Source organism: Apostichopus japonicus, chromosome 23, assembly GCF_037975245.1.
Source record: "Apostichopus japonicus isolate 1M-3 chromosome 23, ASM3797524v1, whole genome shotgun sequence".
In the NCBI taxonomy this organism is placed as follows: domain Eukaryota; kingdom Metazoa; phylum Echinodermata; class Holothuroidea; order Aspidochirotida; family Stichopodidae; genus Apostichopus; species Apostichopus japonicus.
The window spans coordinates 11,924,917-11,944,529 of NC_092583.1; the positions used below are offsets into that span (position 1 = coordinate 11,924,917).

Below are 19,613 nucleotides of genomic sequence, written 5' to 3' on the forward strand. Positions count from 1 at the left end.
ATGATGTATTCAGGGAAGGCAGTTGAGCTCAAATTGTAATCCCAGTGACGGCGCTACGGGGGATGGGGGGGGGGGGTGGGTGGAGGGCATTTCTATACTCCAATCAATTTGCTTCACCCCTCCCCCAGTTTCGACCCACCGTCGGCTGCGGTAAGAAGAAAATGGAACATTCTCTCTTACATCCAAATCCTTACTTTGGGTAAACTTAGGCTCACAAAATGTCAAACCATCCGAGGGATTATCGCACTGGACTCCTCAGAGGCTTTGAAATATACATGACAAATGGAATTGGATATCTCTACAGGGGCGTCGGAGCCGGTGCGGCAGGTCCGGCGAACGCCGGACCAATATTCACGGCGCAAAAAAAGAAAAAGAAAGAAGGTAGGACTAAGAGGAAAAAAATGGCAAAAAATAAAGAACCAAAATGAAACATACTTCAAAATGTGTTTCAGAAGATTAATCGGGTGGCAGGGGTCTTGTTTTCAAGCTCGGGAAGTGCCATTGCCTGCAATCTGGGAAGCATTTTTTCAAAATTTTCTCCATTACGCTACGCGCCAACCATGGTGGCGCGTAGCGTAGTTTGACCTACCAAACGCCCCCCCCCCCCCCGATAATTATGATAGATGGCCACACTCTGATCTGCCGTACCAATACCAAATAGCTTCCGACGCCCCTGCTCTATATGTATTTCTGTGCTTAAGTTAATTTATTTTAAATATTAATAAATGAAAAATTGGTTCATCGATGATTATTGCGGGGAGAGGAGGGGATGGGAGGGGGGGGGGGGGTAATTGGAGGAAGGTGGAAGAGGGTAGGCAAAACCATAGATATACATCTGTGGGTCAGATTTCCGTAACTCCCGTTTCTATAGTTTAACACGTTTTGTTAGTCAATTTAAGCGGTAACGGTAATGGCATGGGTGGAGGGCAGTGGGGGGGGGGTTGCGCTCACGTTGATCACGTGATCATTATAGCATATGGTCACATGACATAAATATGATGGTCCCAACCCACAGAACGCTTGAAAGCTGTAAAAATGGGAAAACAACGGAGAGAAACAAAAATAACAACCATCGTTTAATTTCAATTGAAATGAGACACTTAAATTGCTTTATGTTTTTATATATTTTCCATTCAAAGTAAGGCAATTAAAAAACGCGAATTCTCATGCTTCCTTTGTCATCATTGTGGAAGAGAAGTTCTAGGTGACAGCGGGGTAAGAGCGAGAGAGAGAGAGGGGGGGGTGGGGGACATGACGTTTTAGCTCTTGGTTACAGCTTTTCAAATAGTTCTGCAGTTTAAATACTGTTATACATTGAACTTCACTCACGACATACCGAGAGAGTCGAGCCTACACCTGTGTTAGCCTATAGAAAGTCCGTCGTGAAATTGGTCATCACTATAGGACGGAGTATGTTTGGATTGGCGTACCGGTTTACTGACTAGGAACCGGCCGCGGAACTGGATCTGAGCTGCAAAAAGCGCAGATATTTTCTTCTTGGTTACGGAAGGTGCTATAATTTCATCCCATGTTCCGAATGGGTCGCTTAATTCAGGACTTACCACCGCCAGTTGGTTAACTTTAAGACCCATAGCCATTTATACCAGAACCCCCCCTCCCCTCCCCCTCCTTCCCGAGACAGACCGTCAGCCGCCGGACAGTTTGTCAGTATGGGTTTTCGTTTATATCGGTATATTATTTCTCCAACTGGACGGGTAAACATACAATATATCTAAGCGGTAGCGCCACGAGCGGTCTTTCAGCTGTCATAGGTTGGCGACATAGTAATGAAAAACCAACCGCCATATTCTGTTGTGTAGTCACCCGTGGATCTAGATAAGACAAAAGAGTAATATAATTTTATTAATCTTACGACGCTTTTGCATATACTTAACACGATATAAAATATTACAGAGGGTAGGGAGAAGTGGAGGGGGTGTGGAGGGGGGGCAGTGCTTGAAGGAGTTATGACTGCAGTCAATAAATTTCCAAAAAATGAAGTGATACGAACAAGTTCACCGACTTTTATCGATACTGAGTTATTTATAAAGTGATTGGAATCAAGCACTCAATTCGAGTAAGGAAAACCACTGGCATGGTCTCAGCTGAAGTCGACCTTAAAATGAAATAAAGCGACTAACGTCATTACAAATCTGAAAACACTACAATAATGAGTTGTTGACGGTTGGGTCAAGAAGGGGGGGGAGTTGTGGGGGCGGAGAGGGGGGGGTAATGAAGACGGGGAATGGGAGGGGATTGATCAAGTTCCGTTGCACATCAACTCCAATGTTTTCTTAATAACTACACAAGAGACCACTATGGCTGGTCTTATTCATGTTTTTGTTTTGTACTATGCATTATAACAGGGTTTTGAAAGTCCTTCTTTCGAAGTGCGGAGAAACTTACCCGTGGATCGTATTTTGCCCACAAGGATGGTACTAAGTAAGACCAGTGTTTGTTACACTCCCCCCCCCCCACACCCAGGGGCGGCGATCTGTTTCAAATATTGGGGGGGACATTTGCTTGGATGCAGGCGAATTACTATCAAAGCGGAGCGCCACCATTGGTTGGCGCGCAGCGTACAAGAAAATTTCTGGTTTTGATAGCCCCCCAGATCACCGGAAATGGCACTTCTCGGGCTGGAAAATGACCAACCAGATGTAAACTTTTGCCTGAGAACCAAGTTTTTCCTAATATTTTTTTTTTCATTCATAACCTTTTTTCAAGATTGTCACCAATCACACATCATGTTCGACCTCATTACATCTCCTGTGGATCATTGCTTTTGTAGGTAATTGTACGTAACACCACACAATACCCGTCAGCCCCACTTGTCAAGGTTTTAAGCGCATTATTTTTTTTCAGAATTTGAATAATAAATTCACTTCAAAACATACTGTTGTACATAATGTTGCACAAAATTTCATCTATGGACAACCAATATAGAAAAACCCCCCTCAACCCCTAACAGACCGGTCAAAATTGCACGAGTAGAGGGAAGTATGATGAAGAATGTTGGTCAAGGAATTTTCGAAAATTCAGGCACAGATAAATTATTGGTGTACAAATATTAAAACCTCTCATAACGGCTACTATTAAACTTCGATATCATAGAAAATACCAAACAAATATGCTCGAGGGGGAGGGCGGTCTCCACCCTTCACCCCCCTCCCTTGGCTACGCACCTGCGGTTAGAAATCTTGTAGGAAACAGGCCAAATGGAAACCAGTGAACTCATATCGATGTGGATCATAATGATTGTACGTACTTACACTCATACAAAAGATGCAAACCAAATTTCATTACGGATGCAGTCCGTCTAGCTAGTCATTTCGAGGAAAAAAGTAAAAACTACTTTCGGTCATATATAGTAACAAATTGTGACACGGTTAGACAGGCACCTTGCGAGGAATTTGCCAAGGGAGGGCAAAGCTTGTACCCAGACTTTGTAAGCGTAGCACCACCATAAGTTGGTGCGAAGCACAAAAGAAAATTTTGGTCGAAAATGTCTCCCAGATCGCTGGAAATGGCACTTCCCAGGCCTTGTAAGTTGCATCTAAGCATTTTCTATTTTGAAATTACTAGCGATATCATAAAAAAATACAAAACATATGCTTAAAAAAAACTATGCCACCAAATATTGGGGGGGATATTAGATACTATATCCCCCCACCAAAAATATTGGGGGGACATGTCCCCCCCGTCCCCCCCATGATCGCCGCCCATGCCCACACCCCCGTGACACATACATGATCAGTGGAGAAACACTAATCCATGGTATTCCTTCTCGTAAAGCGGTTAAAAAGTAGAATATTACAGAAACAACGGAAAAGTAGATTATTTCTTCAAGGCATCTCTTTAATTGACGGTATTGTAATGCAACATGCACTGGTACATATTATGAATGGTTCCTATAGTAATATTACCGTTAGATGTATCAATTTGAATCTTCCTTCGTTCCATTGTCTGTCCTTTTTTACTTACTTCATTATACCGGATCGAAGATATAAAATATGTCAGATAGGGAAAAACGCATTTGAATTTTAAATTTTTTTTTTTTTTAATTAGACATTTTTTTTCTTACCAACAGGCTAACACTAGGTCGACTTCCGTTAGTAATTAAAAGTTAATAACTGAATAATTTCCCGTTAATTGTATTTTTTCCGTTCTATTTTCCATAAAATAATTTTTTAACTGTATATAGAACGGGATTCGAACTATAGCAACAAGTGGTTATAATAACATAGTTCGAAAATCCCGTTCTATCCATTTTTATTTATTTATTTATTTATTTATTTAATTATTTGTTGATTGATTTATATTTTGCTTTCTTAAGTTGTGTTCACAATTTCCCATTCAGTTTCTCACTCTTGATATAGTCACTTTTTGTTAATCAACACTGTTTGCACATATACAGGCTGACAAGTCCGTTTTCCCAACCCGCATGGGAACGATTTTTCTTTAGTCTATATATGCACCCGTCATGCAAACTTCATAGACTTTTATGTAAACATGTTCACATTGTTCGGTAAATTTTGCCAACCCGTAGATCTACACACTGACATTAGACAAACGGGTTTTATGTCGTTATAGGCAAGCTCATCTTTCTCCGATCGACTCGAGTCTAAGTTTAACCTTCTTTTGTCGCCGCCAATTTCCTGTAATTTGACTCAATGAGTTGTACTCAAATTAAGATGATAATTGTTAAATACGAAACCACCATCCGTTACTTTCTACAAGATGTTAAAATAGCTGGTTGCTTTCTATATATATATATATATATATATATATATATATATATATATGAACAGACTATATATATATATATACATATATATAGATATACATATATATATATACATATATATATATATATATATATATAAATATATATATATATATACACACATATATATATATATATATATATATATATATATATATATATATATATATATATATATATATATATATATATATATATATACATAGTCTGTTCATATATAGTCTGTATAAAGTCTGTTCAAAGTATCTCTTTCGAGATCCGGCTTTAGGAATCACAAATGATTTTCGAGTTGGTTAGCATCATGTTTGATCTCTAGAGTAAGGCAAAATATGTCACCAAAAACAGAACTCGTATTGTTCGATACAGGTGACAAACGCCTACAGGAATTACGACCTTTCTTACCGGTTTCGAACCTCTGGACATACAATCAGCGTCCATAGCCTTGTGGTTAGGGTGTCTGCGTACAGAGCGGAATGCCCGTGGTTTGAATCCCGGTGGAAGCTGAAAGTTTTTTCACCGTTCTTGATTTTCCAACTCAATACGATATATATATATAAATATATATATATATATATATATATATATATATATATATATATATATATATATATATATATATATATATATATATATATATATATAATATATATATATATATAATATATATATATATATATATTATTGAAATCGCAGTGAGTTGGAAAATCCAAAGCAAGATTGATGTTAAAAGACTTTACTTATTATTTTTGCATAAATTGTAGCAGGTAATACATGTTTGCTTCAATTTCCTTGAGCCTGGTTGAAAAACAGACAAAATTTGTTGTTACTTTGCGGAAAGTATATTTAAATAAATGTTGGCAAAAAAATATAAAGAGTTGGAAAATCCAGAACAGTGTAAAAACTTCCAGCCTCCACCGGGACATCCTAACAACTGGGCTATGGACGCTGATTGTATATCCAGAGGTTCGAAACCGGTAACGAACTGCTTAGTCCTTATGCGGATACTCGAATCGCCACATAAGGACTAACGAACTGAGTTAGTCCTGATGTGGCGATATGCGAGATCCCCACATAAGGACTTGTGAATATTATCGGTATTGGGGTTATTATGGGGCAGAGTTAAGATCGCATGAAAAGGAAATGTTCTTGGTCATTATGTGGAGGTGCTATTAGTGCCACATAAGTACTTAAATTGTTCTTGGTTATTATGTGGCAATAACTTTGTATTCACACAATGACTTAGGTTTACATAATTTGATTCTGCATTTTTTGTCGGTTTTGGCGTTCCATACAATTCTTGTTTATGTGGGTAAGGTGCATCGTCTTCAGTGTTTGTTCTGCATGACTTATGAAGCCTCCTGTCTGTGTCGAGAATTACCCGTATACGTCTCATCCGACTGTATATCAATTTAATGTATATGATTTATTTCATATCATTTGTTAGCGCAGGGAGTGTATATAGTATAGCAGCTCTCTGATAAGGATATTAATAGTTTCTCCGCGTTATGAAATCGAAAATAATTTTTGGAATAATTATTATAAAGAGGAGGGAAAAAAGAAGCTTAATCAGGTAATATTTTATTCGTTTATTCTGTAAAACCGTCTCAAGTGTCGTTCGGTATATGTTATGGAAATTTCTGTTGTCTCTTAGCTTATATTCCTATCATAGTTGTGTGGAAGAGTAAATATATATATTGTTATCGAATTTATTACAAGTCTGATCTGTAAAAGTGACATTGTCTGGTAAAAGTATATTATGAAGTGATCGAAACTGTTATCTGTGATGGGGCAGGTGAGGGGGGGTATAACATGTCCCTATAGTATTGTGAAAAGCCAGTAAAAACTGCGCCAATTTGATATGTTATACGTACGTTTCTTGTGAGTATAAAAGTGCCTTTTTGTTATTTTAAAAGTGCACATTATTGTTCAGAATCATTCTGGAATCTTTGGGTACAGATAGAGGATCCATATTGTCGTAATATTTGAGGGGAGAATTGGGAGTGGTCTTTCGAATCAAATTCACATATCTCATTGCCCCTTGAAGTATAATTATACCCCTTATAGACCATCTGAGCACTCTTCCGCCGCCAGCCGTACAACGACTAACCTGAGGGCCCGGGAGGGGGAGGGGGCGGGAGGGAGTTATGGATTATATTGGCTCTAAAGCGAATTGTAAAACTGTATCTGCGAAAATAAATGTAAAACAAGATGGTTTATTGTAGATCGCGTTAGATCTCTCGTCACAATAAAAAACAAGCATTGGGCAGAGTCGTGCTGTGTGGTTCGTTGCAATGGTTTTCAAAACAGATGGTTATCACAATTAGAAAGTTCTGAGTAATGTGTAAAATGTATCGCAGTCAGTTGTAATCTACAGTTACAAATAGTCGCATTGATAATAAGAATACAAAATCACCACGGCAATAACAACAGAAAATCACAGTCACAAGTATACACTCAAAATAAATCACAATTACAGTCACAAACACAGTCACCGGGCACTGTGACAGTCACAAGTACACTCAAAATCACCATTGCAAGTCACAAACACAACAAACAGACAAGATCACAGTCACAATCACAAACAAAACACAGTCGCAATCATAATCGCAATCACTGTCACAATTAGAATGACAATGAAAATCATAGTCACAGTTACCAGCATTGCCACAATCACAATCATAATCGAAGTCACCCAGTCACAATCACAAACACAGTCTCGATGTAACAGCTATAGTGACAATCAAACTCACAGGAACTGCCATAGTCACTGTCAGTCACAGTGAGAATGACAATCAAAGTCTCGATCGCCATTACCAACATAACGACAGCAATAAATCACCATCACAGTCCAAACCGATCGCACACATTATGACAAACACGGTCGCTAGTTGTCATAACAATAATGACAATCACAAACACAAAACAGTCACAACTATATACAATCACATTCAATCAGAGTCGCACATATACACCAATGGCCATAGGCGTAGGAGCATAATTTGATTGGGGGCGGGGCTGTAATGACTTGCCCGAAAAATATAACCAAACATTTTTCGTTTCAAACGTTCAACATGTTAATGTGCAAGTCATATAGGCATTCGTCGGTTATCACATCACATGCCAATAATATACAATCATTTTCCTTGTAATCACCCTCCCATATTGGTTATAATTATTGGGGAAGTCGTTACAATAATAATAATAATAATAATAATAATAATAATAATGAAAGTTTAACCATTGATAAACGCATTGCAAATTATTCTTCTTTCAGTAGGTGCCCGAAAATCCTCAGCATATTGCCCGAAATTTTCCAAAACAATTTTGGTTGGTGGAGTGGGGCTACAGCCCCCGCCTCCTACGCCTATGCCAATGGCGGTCACGATTAAAAACAAACACAGTCGCCGGCATAATTACAATGATAACCATAAAAGTCACATCAGGAAGTACAGTCATGAAGTGTCATCCTTTATCCCATCTATGCTGTCCATTAAGTTTCTAGTGCATCTACACTTTACGGACGGATTATCTGGGGTTTAATCAGCAACATTCACGCTCCATAGACGACGTTAATTAGTACCTACATACCGTCAGCAATTGAATTGATTAAACCAAGCAATCATACCAGCTCATTTCACAAATTTACACGACGAGAGAGAAATCATGTCAATCTTGGCGCATGGTGCAAGCGTAGCTGGTACTTTTGAATCTGATAATGTACACAGAAAAAAAAAAACTTTTTAAGGGGCAAGCCAAGCTGTGATTACGAAATGAATATGTATCAAGTGGTATGACAGATGTATAATAAATGACTTAAGATCATGCATAACACCAAAACAAAATCAATTCCTACCTTTGTCCCAAAGGTAAACAACAAAGGCAAATAAATATATATAATTGATATATCGAAACAGTGAAAAATCTTCCAGCCTCCACCGGGATTCGAACTCGGGCCTCCGCTTTGTACGCGGACACACTAACCACTAGGCTATGGACGCTGATTGTATGTTCAGAGGTTCGAAACCGGTAAGGAAAGTCGTAATTCCACTGTAGGCGTTTGTCACCTGTATCGAACAATACTAGTTCTGTTTTCGGTGACATATTTTGCCTTATACTGTAGAGATCAAACATGATGCTAACCAACTCGAAATCATTTGTGATTCCTAAAGCCGGATCTCGAAAGAGATACTCTGAACAGACTTTTATGTTAATAAAATGGAGGTAAAAAAAATACATAAATCAATAAATTAAAATATAAATATATATATATAAATATATATATATGTATGTATGTATATATATATATATATACATATATATATATATATATACATACATATATATATTTATATATATATAAATATATATACATACATATATATATTTATATATATATTTATATATATATATATATATTTTTTTTTTGGGGGGGGGGTCAAATAATGTTTCATTTTAAATTACATTTGAGTCTCTCATTTTGTTTTAGACGAGAAAATATTCGGATGGATTAGTTACTATGGGTGTCGGTCTCGACTTTTCATATGATGACAGTGAGGACGTTGAAGAATATATTCCTTTCATATCGCTCCAAAGAGAAGATAAAGCAGACGATAGCGCCGAGACAGATGAAAACGATAACGAAGAACATGTTAACAAATGTAACCATGGTAACAGTAGTTCTTCTTGCCACAGAAATATTCAGAATTAACTGATTAAGTGATCTTAATATCATTTCTGTTCGAGCAACAGAAGATTTGTTATGAAAGTGTGCTATTATACTTTAATTTAAAAAAAGTCGCCCAGGAAAGAACCTGGGCACGAAAACCAAACTACCGAACGACTGATCCGCTACCAACACCAGTCCCCTTGCATCGGGACTGTGACTGTGTGATCGTCGTCAGGTGTGCATCACCATTCCCCTCGAAAGGGAACAGATAGGCCTACTACACATGATCTTAGCCAAAAGGCCGAGAAGCGAGAAGTGTGCTATTATAGCTTACAATAGTGCTGCTGGATTGGCTAATGTGTGTGTTTTACATTCATACAGGAGGATCACCCGTTATTTCTTCTCCTTTTAAATCCATTATTCGAATCCATGTACCGTAACGTTAACAATACCCCTTATAACAATAGACTTCTTGTGAGGACGCGGTGATTCTTTTCAAAACACATCTGAGGCCTTGGAATTCATTTGTTCAAGTCCTCAGTCTGAATGCAAAACAATTCAAAAATAGGAAACCATTACATTATTTTTTTCACTTTTCTTCCATTTACCTTTGCAGCTCGAGGAGAATTTCCCCAGAGTCGAAGAGTGGTATGGCTGTACGTCAGGATTATCGTCGTGACGTCATGGATCTCCATGGTAATATCTGTTTTATTGGGTGCAGCAAGTATGGGTAAGTATACAAAAAACAAAAATCAGTCAGATAAAATAACTACCCCCCCCTCCCTCCCCACCTCGGTTAACTCCAAGGAAAATTGTATACCAAATGTATAAGATTCTAGACTCTGCAGTCTGCAGTCTGCAGTCTATCTGCCATCTGTCTGTCTGTATGTCTATCTATCTATCTATCTGTCTATCCTAGATAAATATGTTTAGTTTATATACCGGTACTATATACGGTATATATACACGTTTTTGTCAGCCTTTGTCTTTATCCGCCGTTCTAAAGTTTACCCATTTTTCTCCCCCTTGCAGTATTGTCAACAGAATGTAACAGTCCAGCTGCTTTCGGATTCGCGGTAAGTCAATATATATATATATATATATATATATATATATATATATATATATATGTTGATACTATATATGTTGATACAACAGTTGTCTGAAGATCGCTATAACGCGTGAAACTCCGAGTTACAACTACTAGTGTTCCACTAGTCTCATCTAGTATCAACATATATTCCGCTCTGTCCAATGGACATAGAGCACTCTGCGCCAAGATAGACGCCAACCTACTCTATATATATATATATATATATATATATATATATATATATATATATATATATATATATATATATAAATGCAACGAAAGGCTTACGTGGACATTAAGTGTATATATACAATAAAGTGTATATGTACAATACACGACTACCAACCCCTTTCATGTTAGTATGCATCAACGACACATTACACGAAGTCTTAAGCAAACTCCCAGGGAAGAGAGAAATTTATAAAAGCAAAGTTAAGAATTCTGAAGTTTCGTTTAACAAGTATATGAAAGAAATCAGTCTGGAAATGAATTCCAGAGAATGTTTGTATAATCATTTAGAGTCAGGTGAGTATTCATATATTTGAACATTATAAACCAATGTATAAAGAAAATATTAAACGACCCAGAGTGCTTGCATAATTCTGTTCTGAAGATCTATCGTCGACGATATAGCGACGTACGTGACATGCATATGTGTGTGCATATGTTTGTGTGTATGTACATATGAAGGTATATAAATATATATATCTATATCTATCTATATATATATATATATATATATATATATATAAATATATATATATATATATATATGTATATATGTATATATATATATATATATATATATATATATATATATATATATATATATAGGCTATATATATATATATAGGCTATATATATATATATAGGCTATATATATATTTATATATATATATATATACATATATATATATATATATATATATATATATATATATATATATATATATATATATATATATATATTAAATATAAGCAAAGAGCAACAAGCAACAAGCAAAAAACAGAACAAAACATACCTGGGCACGTCACAGTTTGTCGACGATGGACTGCATTACGTGTTCGTACCAAACTAAAAGAGGAAGAAGAAAAATATAGCAAAATTGTTTAAGTCCCTTATTTTCATTGCAGATTGATTGTGTTATAGACGTCGCCTCATCTGCTGTTATGATATGGAGATTTTCAGGTTACCACGGCAACCTCAATGAAGATGAATCGGAAAGAATGTAAAAAATCGTCCAAAAAATAAATAATTAATTATTTTAATTTCAGTTCAAATTTAAAAAAAAAACGATAATGTTAATTGCACTTTGTACATATATTCATATAGTCAAGGATATGTGAAGTCTGACCGGATCTATAGGTACGTGAATAAGGATTTCATGATGAACGTGTGCAAATTAATTATAAAAATAAAATAAAATAAATAATTACTTGAGCAGTTGCAAAAAGAAACCCTTTAGGTCCAGCAACTTAATTTTTACTTTAAAAAAAAATGAAGCTTTGTCATTTTAAACATGTCGGTATATTCTGCATGTTCTTTGATGAGGCGTCGAAAGTCAAATCGGGCCCTTGAACAATTATTGTGTCACCGGGGCCACTTTTAAGCACCAATCATTTGTTTTCCTAAGCAATTAAGTATTTTATGAACATCAGGTTACATTATCCTTTGTTTTCCAATGCCCGCTTATTGGTCCCTGGCCCCGGGCGGCGAAATTTTTTTTCCCAAACAGGTTTGCAATTACGGAGTTTTCAGCCAATCAGATTGCTCGTGACGTCAGCATAAATAATAGCCATCGCTTGGAAGTTCGAAGACATATACTGGGTTACACACTGACACTTGATTGAGTCTAGTTAAGGGGGTTCCCTTCAAACGCCATAACTTTACTTTTAATGTTTGGATTACACATTGACCTCACTTATGATACATACGCTACATTCTATTTGGTTCGTGTTTACGTTATCCACGATTCGTGAGCCGTTCTATTGAAATCAGAATTCGTTTCGTGGAATGGGTAGGCCTACACCAAAAGCAACTTCACGACGCGAGTTCACAAGTCTTGAGTGAATATACGCAAAACAGTATAGTGTGATATATTTCCGTCACTGCACTGTGTACAGAGTTTAATGCTTGGATTACATGTTGACCTCACTTATGATACATACGCTGCCTTCTATTTGGTTCGTGTTTACGTTATCCACGATTCGTGAGCCGTTCTATTGAAATCAGAATTCGTTTCGTGGAATGGGTAGGCCTACACAAAAAAGCAACTTCACGACGCGAGTCTTTGGTAAATATCACTGATCTACAGTGTAGATCAGTGGTAAATATACGCAAATCAGTATAGTGTATAGTATGATATATTTCCGTCACTGCACTGTGTACAGAGTTATAATACATATAGGCCTATACAGCGCATGTGTGATGTACCCTGTACGAAACTTTTACTGAGCGATGTTATCGATTAATGCCTTCACAGAAAACTTCGATCAAAGTAGATCATAGAATACTAGTGTGCTAAATATGTCTAAATCAATTCCAAACATATCTAAATATATGCACGAAAAGCTACGGGTAATTTTGAACGGGTGTATCTTCGTTGCAACAAATGGATGCAGAACCTCGAAGTGAAGGTTTCTATGGTGATGACGTAACTTTTCCGACCAATCATGAACGACTATTTACGCACACTTGCAAACCTGTTTGGGAAAAAAAAAATTCGCCCCGGGCGGTATCCCCCGACACTCTCCATCTCGCCATGCCTGTGTACAGTCACTGTTTTACTGGATAATTCCTCTTCAAGTTCCGCGCATTCAAAATTTGATCACATTGTATTTATGCACTTTAACGATAAGTTACATTATTTACATTATTAAGAATTCAAACGATAAGTTACATTATTTACATTATTACATATATATATATATATATATATATATATATATATATATATATATATTTATATATATATATATATATATATATACATATATATGTATATATATATATATATATATTACGATTTTCATTTATATATATATATATATATATATATATATATATATATATATATATATATATATATAGCAGTATCTAAGAAGATGCTTTCACGTATTACAGAACGTTGGTTAGTCTCGGGGCGCTCTTTCTCGTCTCTGGCGTTGTTATCGTTGTGAATAGTGTTCCTGACCTAATCAAGGGAGTACAATTTGTAGAAGTAAGTAAATGTATACCTCTTTCTTTCCTCACATATTGATGTATCTGTATGTATATGTCCTCTGTTTATTAGCTTATATTATACAACACCTAATTATATTCCGGCCATTTGATTGGTCAATTGCTCGTCGATTGCATGCAAAATCCGCTCTATTGCACTCTATGAAATAGAACCATGTGTTATACTTTTTTATAGCAATTTTTTCAATGGTAAGAGAGCAGAGAAACCTGTCTGTTCAAAACAATCTGTCGCATGAGTGCATTTTACATCCAATTATATCCAAATTTGAAGGTGTTGTATAAAACAAATAATGAATGGTTTCCATTCGTGCAATAGTGCAAATATTTCATGAGTTGAAAGATGTGATTTGTCCCATTCAACTCGGCTGTGCCTCGTTGAATGGAACATTCCATCTTTCAACTCATGAAATATTTGCACTATTGCACTCATAGCCATTTATTATTTGTATAATGTTACAGCCAATTCTACATAGCATAAACCGAGGCTCACCGGGCGTTGATCAAGTGGGTGGCCTTCCCCATCCCCCACACCCCCTTCCCTTGAGCTTCATACATAAATTGAAAACTTAGATTTAGCACAATCTAGCTTTATAGACCAAATAATAGACTAAGCTAATTTACAGTCTAAATTTGCAGGCCTATAAGAATGAACCATTTGACATATGAAAGTTTATTATTTCCTTCTGGGGAGGAGGATCACCAGACCCCCCTCCCCTCCTCTCATCTACCCTCCCCATCTACACGGGAATCGGATTCAACGACCCCAGGACCACATCTTTTTCTTTATGAAATTTTGAATCTTCCTGCTAACCTTATTTGTTTTATAAGGTCAAGGCGAAAGTTGGCACTATCATGCAGTAATCACGCTCATTTTATCATCTCTGCAGTAAATTCTGGACATGGAGGTTTCAACCCTCCCCACCTCCTATACATACATATAGATATGTATCAACATTATATTTGTACATAATTTAGTTTTTATAGTGATTTTAAACTCCTCATAACCTTTTCTCCCTTCAGTCCTCTTCAAGTTCATTGAATACGCAAGAAATCATAGAAGAATACGTTGCAGAGAGAGATTTATGTGAGGTCAGTGAAAAATGAGAAGTATTAGTTTGATCTTGTGCTTACTAGCAGATACCCTCACAACCCCCTACCCCTGCGGGAAGTGGTAAGGGCATTGACAGCTAGGTCGGGCCCCAAGAACAATTATGTAGACATCCTCCCTCCCCCCTTTGAACTTTTCGTAATTTTATGATACTTTCTTATGATATTTCCATGGCCCATCTTATAGACCATTGCCCCGGGGTTGTATCCCCACCTCTAACCCCTTCTCTTCATACTTGACAAGGGTAGTGGGGCCATGCAGGTTCTCGTTTTGAGAGGAAAAGAAGTGAAGACAACTTTAATTTCAGAACGCATATATATATATATATATATATATATATATATATATATATATATATATATATATATATATATATATATATATATATATATATACATGGGAGAAAATAAACTCAGAAAGGCGGCGTGCAGTCTTCTAGACTATTTTGGCATCAACAATCGATACTTCACTTTTGCTTCTCTATATATATATATAGTCCCTTAAAGTAATTCTTTCTTTTTCTCTCTTTTTATTTAAGAATAAATGGACATTGATGATAGCTATTACTAGTATGTGTTGTTTCATAATGATAACAACTGTTTTAACTTACATTGGATACCAACTAAGGAGCAAGAGCATTCAATCTGATGGTGAGTTATTCATCTAACTTCACCTCGATTAGTGAGATATAATATTCAAGTGAGAACAATATATATACCTGTGAAGGACAATACTGAATACAAATATAAGGGTATATAAATGCTGCAGTGACCGCTATGGGGTAGGAATAAATATATAAAGAAAATAGGGAAATAATAATAGTAAATTAATAGAGTACACAAAGGCAAATGCTTGAGAGCACAGAGAAGGGAGAAAAACAGCCCCGAATAATATCAAAGCGAATCGATAAGAACTGAGCATGCAGATGTACACGCGACGATCCAGTCTACGACTAGAAAACATGGTAAAAAGCTAAAACAAGTCAGAAAACTATTGCTAACAGCATTTGGTACCATTTCGGCATTACTATGGTCTTGATATTATATCAAAATGGTACCAATTGCGGAAAACAATAATATTCTCTAAATGCAATACGAAAATGATGTAGGAAAGTATATATTATTTTACCATCGTAGATGAAAGAGAAACTTATTTACGTTTTACACCCATTGTCAAATTATGCAAACAATCATTTCAATTTGATTTGTACCATCTGTTGAAGTGTTCGTTGTGATGGCCTTTCTAGGCTTCCGTATACTATTCCCATAGAGCTAGCGTTATACAAGGTGTGTTCTATAATAAAACAGCCTGCATAAAATATAAAAATGTAGCATATGCAAACCCTACTGATTTGAATTTAGTACGGGAAATACAGGCATTAATCTCTGATGGCTCCGTTCCAGCCGAAACACTGCGTTGTAATACAATTAATAAAGTGAATTGGCGCAGAACGTGTACTAGACCTATAACGTGTGGCCGATGTCGACTATTAAGTTCGAATCTAAATTTCATACAAGCCACCCCTCCCCCTCTCCCTCCCCCATCCTAATCTCTTCCCTTCAAACTTTTGTACCTTTGATATTTTTTGTTGTACCTGGCTTAACCATACATATGTTACTATCATGTAAATTGGTTCGCTAAGTGTGTAATATATTGTGATGGTTGATGCTTGGTAAAGGGGGAAAGGAAAATGGAACTTGAGAAGGGAGAGGGGTAATAGAAAGGAAATGGAGTGAGTTGGGAGGGACAAAAAAGTGCGGAGCGTGGGTTGGAAAGTGAAGGTTAGAGATGAAAAGGGAAAAGAAAGGTTAGAAATAAAGAGGTGCCTGACGGAGGACTAGCTTGAGAAAGTGAATAAAACATAAGCGTTAAATATGACACATTGAAAAAGAGAAAAAAAAGGAGAGTAGGCAGAGGACAAAGTTGTACGTTTAGCGAAGGATTGACTACGGCCACCCTCAACCCCTCGCACCCCATATCGTCCGTGCTTAAGACACCAATGACCGATATGGCTTATTTTGTCCTTTCCACGCAGGTTTTATATCCTTGGTGAATGTGGTGACGTCATTCACTTGGCTCATTTCCATGACGACGATGAAATTCTTTCCACATTTGTGGTACCTAGAAGATTCCATGGGAATTCTTATAGCAATTTTCTGTTTCTGTTACGGAAGTTGGTAAATTCTTTCTTCACTTTAACTTTCTTGACGATTCTATTAGCGGACTTGAAATGGTTGCATTCTGAGGCATATTTAGACAAGATTGTACTAATAGCTAACGTTTCATTTTTGGGGACGGGGAGGGGGTCATGTTGAAGGGTGTGGTGTACACATCCACCCCACCCAATGCCCAGGATCTGCGGTTGCAACCATTTGGTTGCATCTGACAGACAAACTATGACAGTGGCGTAGGAAGGTATTTTTGAGTGGGGGGCTGAAGACTGGTGGCCGGCCTGGGGGAGGGGTCTAAGGGGGAGGGGGTGTCCCCCTCCCCCTTTGGAATTTTTTTGCATTTCCAGGTGGCCTCAGATGCAATTTGGTGCAATATAGCACACTTCAACACCCAATCCATTTTGTAAATAATTTTGCATTTTCACCTGGCCTTATAGATGCAATTTGGTGCTCCAAATGAGATTTTTTTTCTCATTTGGAAATGAAAAAGGGGTTTTCTAACTCGCGGAGCGGGGGGGGGGGCGGAATGATACTTCCGCCCCCCCATATTTTTCACTGGGGGGCTGGCGCCCCCAGCCCCCCGGTTCCTACGCCCTTGAACTATGATGCTTTGATCTTCAGTTGGTAATGTGAGGAAGAACAGAAATTGTCGTTATCTTTTTCGACATTGATCTTTTTCTATATATAAATTGGCAGGACGACATCATAAACAAACTGGTGACGTTACTTCCTCCCAAAATTAGGTACACACTGTAAAGGAATAAAATGTAAATGTAAAAAAGGAAATCCCCCCCCCCCCCCCCCCATCCGTAAAACAGTTTGTTGTATCGATCCAATATCGGTAGATCCTACAAATTGGATGAACTAGTTGTGTTGTGTTATAGAGAACTTGTAAATGATACCACTATAGACATCGATTTCAAGTAACTTGTTTTATAGCAACGAACATGCATGAATATATTGCTTAGGCTACGTCCTTTTTAGATTATTCCCCATGAGTTAAATGCCAGTGCAAACTTACTATTAGTATTTTTTTATTCTATTTTTTTTAATCTCTCTTCAAAATAGTTAGTTTATTGTTTTCATTTACTATGATTTTCTGCAGGTTAATTTCAGAGCTGATTAATATCATCTGGAATGGAAGAAGAAAACAACAGCAAAGAAAATAACGGAGAACCCAGACATGATCCCCTGTGGTAAAGCGACTGTCTACAGTCTACTACATATAGGCTCCTAGCAACGATATCGGTGCAGCCATCAGATACAATGAGTCCTTAAAATGTTTTTGTTTCCGCTCCTCAATCTTTCACTTTGCGAGGTCAGTTCAAAAGACCACGAGTCTTTACAACTATCGCATAGTTTAGGTCAGAACAATTGTGTTTATCATGGGTCGCATTCCTTCGGGGCAGTATGTGATCCTCTCAACTTACTTCAGCCGCTGTTTCTAGCTTTCTACTATGCACAGAAAGCTAGGCTAGGTATTTCATATATTACGGTGTGGTAGGCTAGTTGTTATCTTACTATTTAGGTTAATTTTAAATATGCCACAGGCTTTCTCACGATATTGTATGTCCGTAATGACATCAATGCAACAAACTGAAATTATGTTGTAAACGCAACCAGAGTCATGTGAAATCAGTGAATGTAAGAATTTCCTCATTGCAGATTGTAACATAAAAATTATTTATATATCTTTTTGAAAACAGCTTTACCACTACATATACACTGAACGAGATGTTTCATTCTTTAATTCAACCCTTCTCAATATTTGAGAAAACTTTGGGGAGGGTATTGGGATGAGGGCGTGATGTTGAAAGGGCAGGGACGGAGCCTCCAGAAAAGTGCAACTTTTTAGGCTAAGACTATCAACGATGGCTTTCACAGCAGCCTTTAGAGTTGAAGTTGATCAAACTAAAACCATCCCTTAACAATACCTATACTTCAATATAATAAATTTTACTTTTAAATTTTCAAATTATGTAAAAAGTAAATGATAACCATTTATTAAAATACCTGATTATTTTTTTGTTCTTTGTTATGGTGGAAAGTGTCTAGGTGAAGGAATTTTTACAATCTTTAGTATTCAGAGGTCATCTGTGTCGTCTCCAACCATGCCAGCAAGTTGAAATGTTTACATTTTTTATTAGAAAATTGAACAGCGTAAGTTACTTTAATTTGTTTAAAAGAGTCAAAAACGTTACATTATATAAGAAAAGAAACCTCTTTTTTCATGTTGCATGTGAACGTGTTTGAAAATCTTATTTTCTCATTTCTGTATCCAAATATGGAGACACAACTCTTTTTTCTTGATTATCATATTTTGACTAAAATATACAGAATATTATTCCACAACACCAAATATAAGTCTTCAATTTTTGCAAGTGTTATTTGTATTCCACACGTTCACTACTTTAAAGTCTCAGTACTTGTTTGCCAAATTTAAACTTTGACCTTTCCAGCTTACTGCACTAAAAGTTCAGTGAAAGAGACACAGTTCTATGCAATTTTCATATCAATATTTATTATATTTTTATTGAGTTATCTGTCG

The 19,613-nt window shown here is 36.7% G+C and overlaps 1 protein-coding gene and 1 long non-coding RNA gene across 3 annotated transcripts; one reads left to right on the forward strand and one right to left on the reverse strand.

The window, feature by feature from the left end:
- Positions 1-1,661: 1,661 nt before the first annotated feature.
- LOC139964431 (uncharacterized) lies at positions 1,662-11,689 on the reverse strand. Its single transcript, XR_011791971.1, has 3 exons — positions 11,568-11,689; positions 10,061-10,155; positions 1,662-1,832 (listed from the first exon to the last, which is right to left on the reverse strand). It is a non-coding gene; the product is annotated as an uncharacterized lncRNA (long non-coding RNA).
- Positions 5,964-19,417, forward strand: LOC139964427 (transmembrane protein 163a-like). Of its 2 annotated transcripts, none has more exons than XM_071965979.1 (10): positions 5,964-6,356; positions 9,273-9,453; positions 10,069-10,182; positions 10,485-10,528; positions 11,680-11,774; positions 13,670-13,766; positions 14,807-14,875; positions 15,433-15,544; positions 16,930-17,071; positions 18,171-19,417. In XM_071965979.1, the coding sequence occupies exons 2-10, from the start codon at positions 9,303-9,305 to the stop codon at positions 18,232-18,234; spliced, it is 888 nt and encodes a 295-aa protein (XP_071822080.1). In that variant the 5' UTR covers positions 5,964-6,356; positions 9,273-9,302; the 3' UTR covers positions 18,235-19,417. The 2 variants fall into 2 exon arrangements, with proteins under 2 accessions (XP_071822080.1, XP_071822081.1); XM_071965980.1 differs by having other exon boundaries at positions 5,965-6,356; positions 9,273-9,444; positions 18,171-19,375.
- Positions 19,418-19,613: the final 196 nt, after the last annotated feature.

Bases quoted from the DNA above. Each gene is read 5' to 3' on its own strand.
- LOC139964427 (XM_071965979.1), top strand. From the start codon at position 9,303: ATGGGTGTCGGTCTCGACTTTTCATATGATGACAGTGAGGACGTTGAA. The intron at 10,183-10,484 runs GTAAGTATACAA...TCCCCCTTGCAG, and splicing joins ATTGGGTGCAGCAAGTATGG to TATTGTCAACAGAATGTAAC. The intron at 13,767-14,806 runs GTAAGTAAATGT...TTCTCCCTTCAG, and splicing joins AGGGAGTACAATTTGTAGAA to TCCTCTTCAAGTTCATTGAA.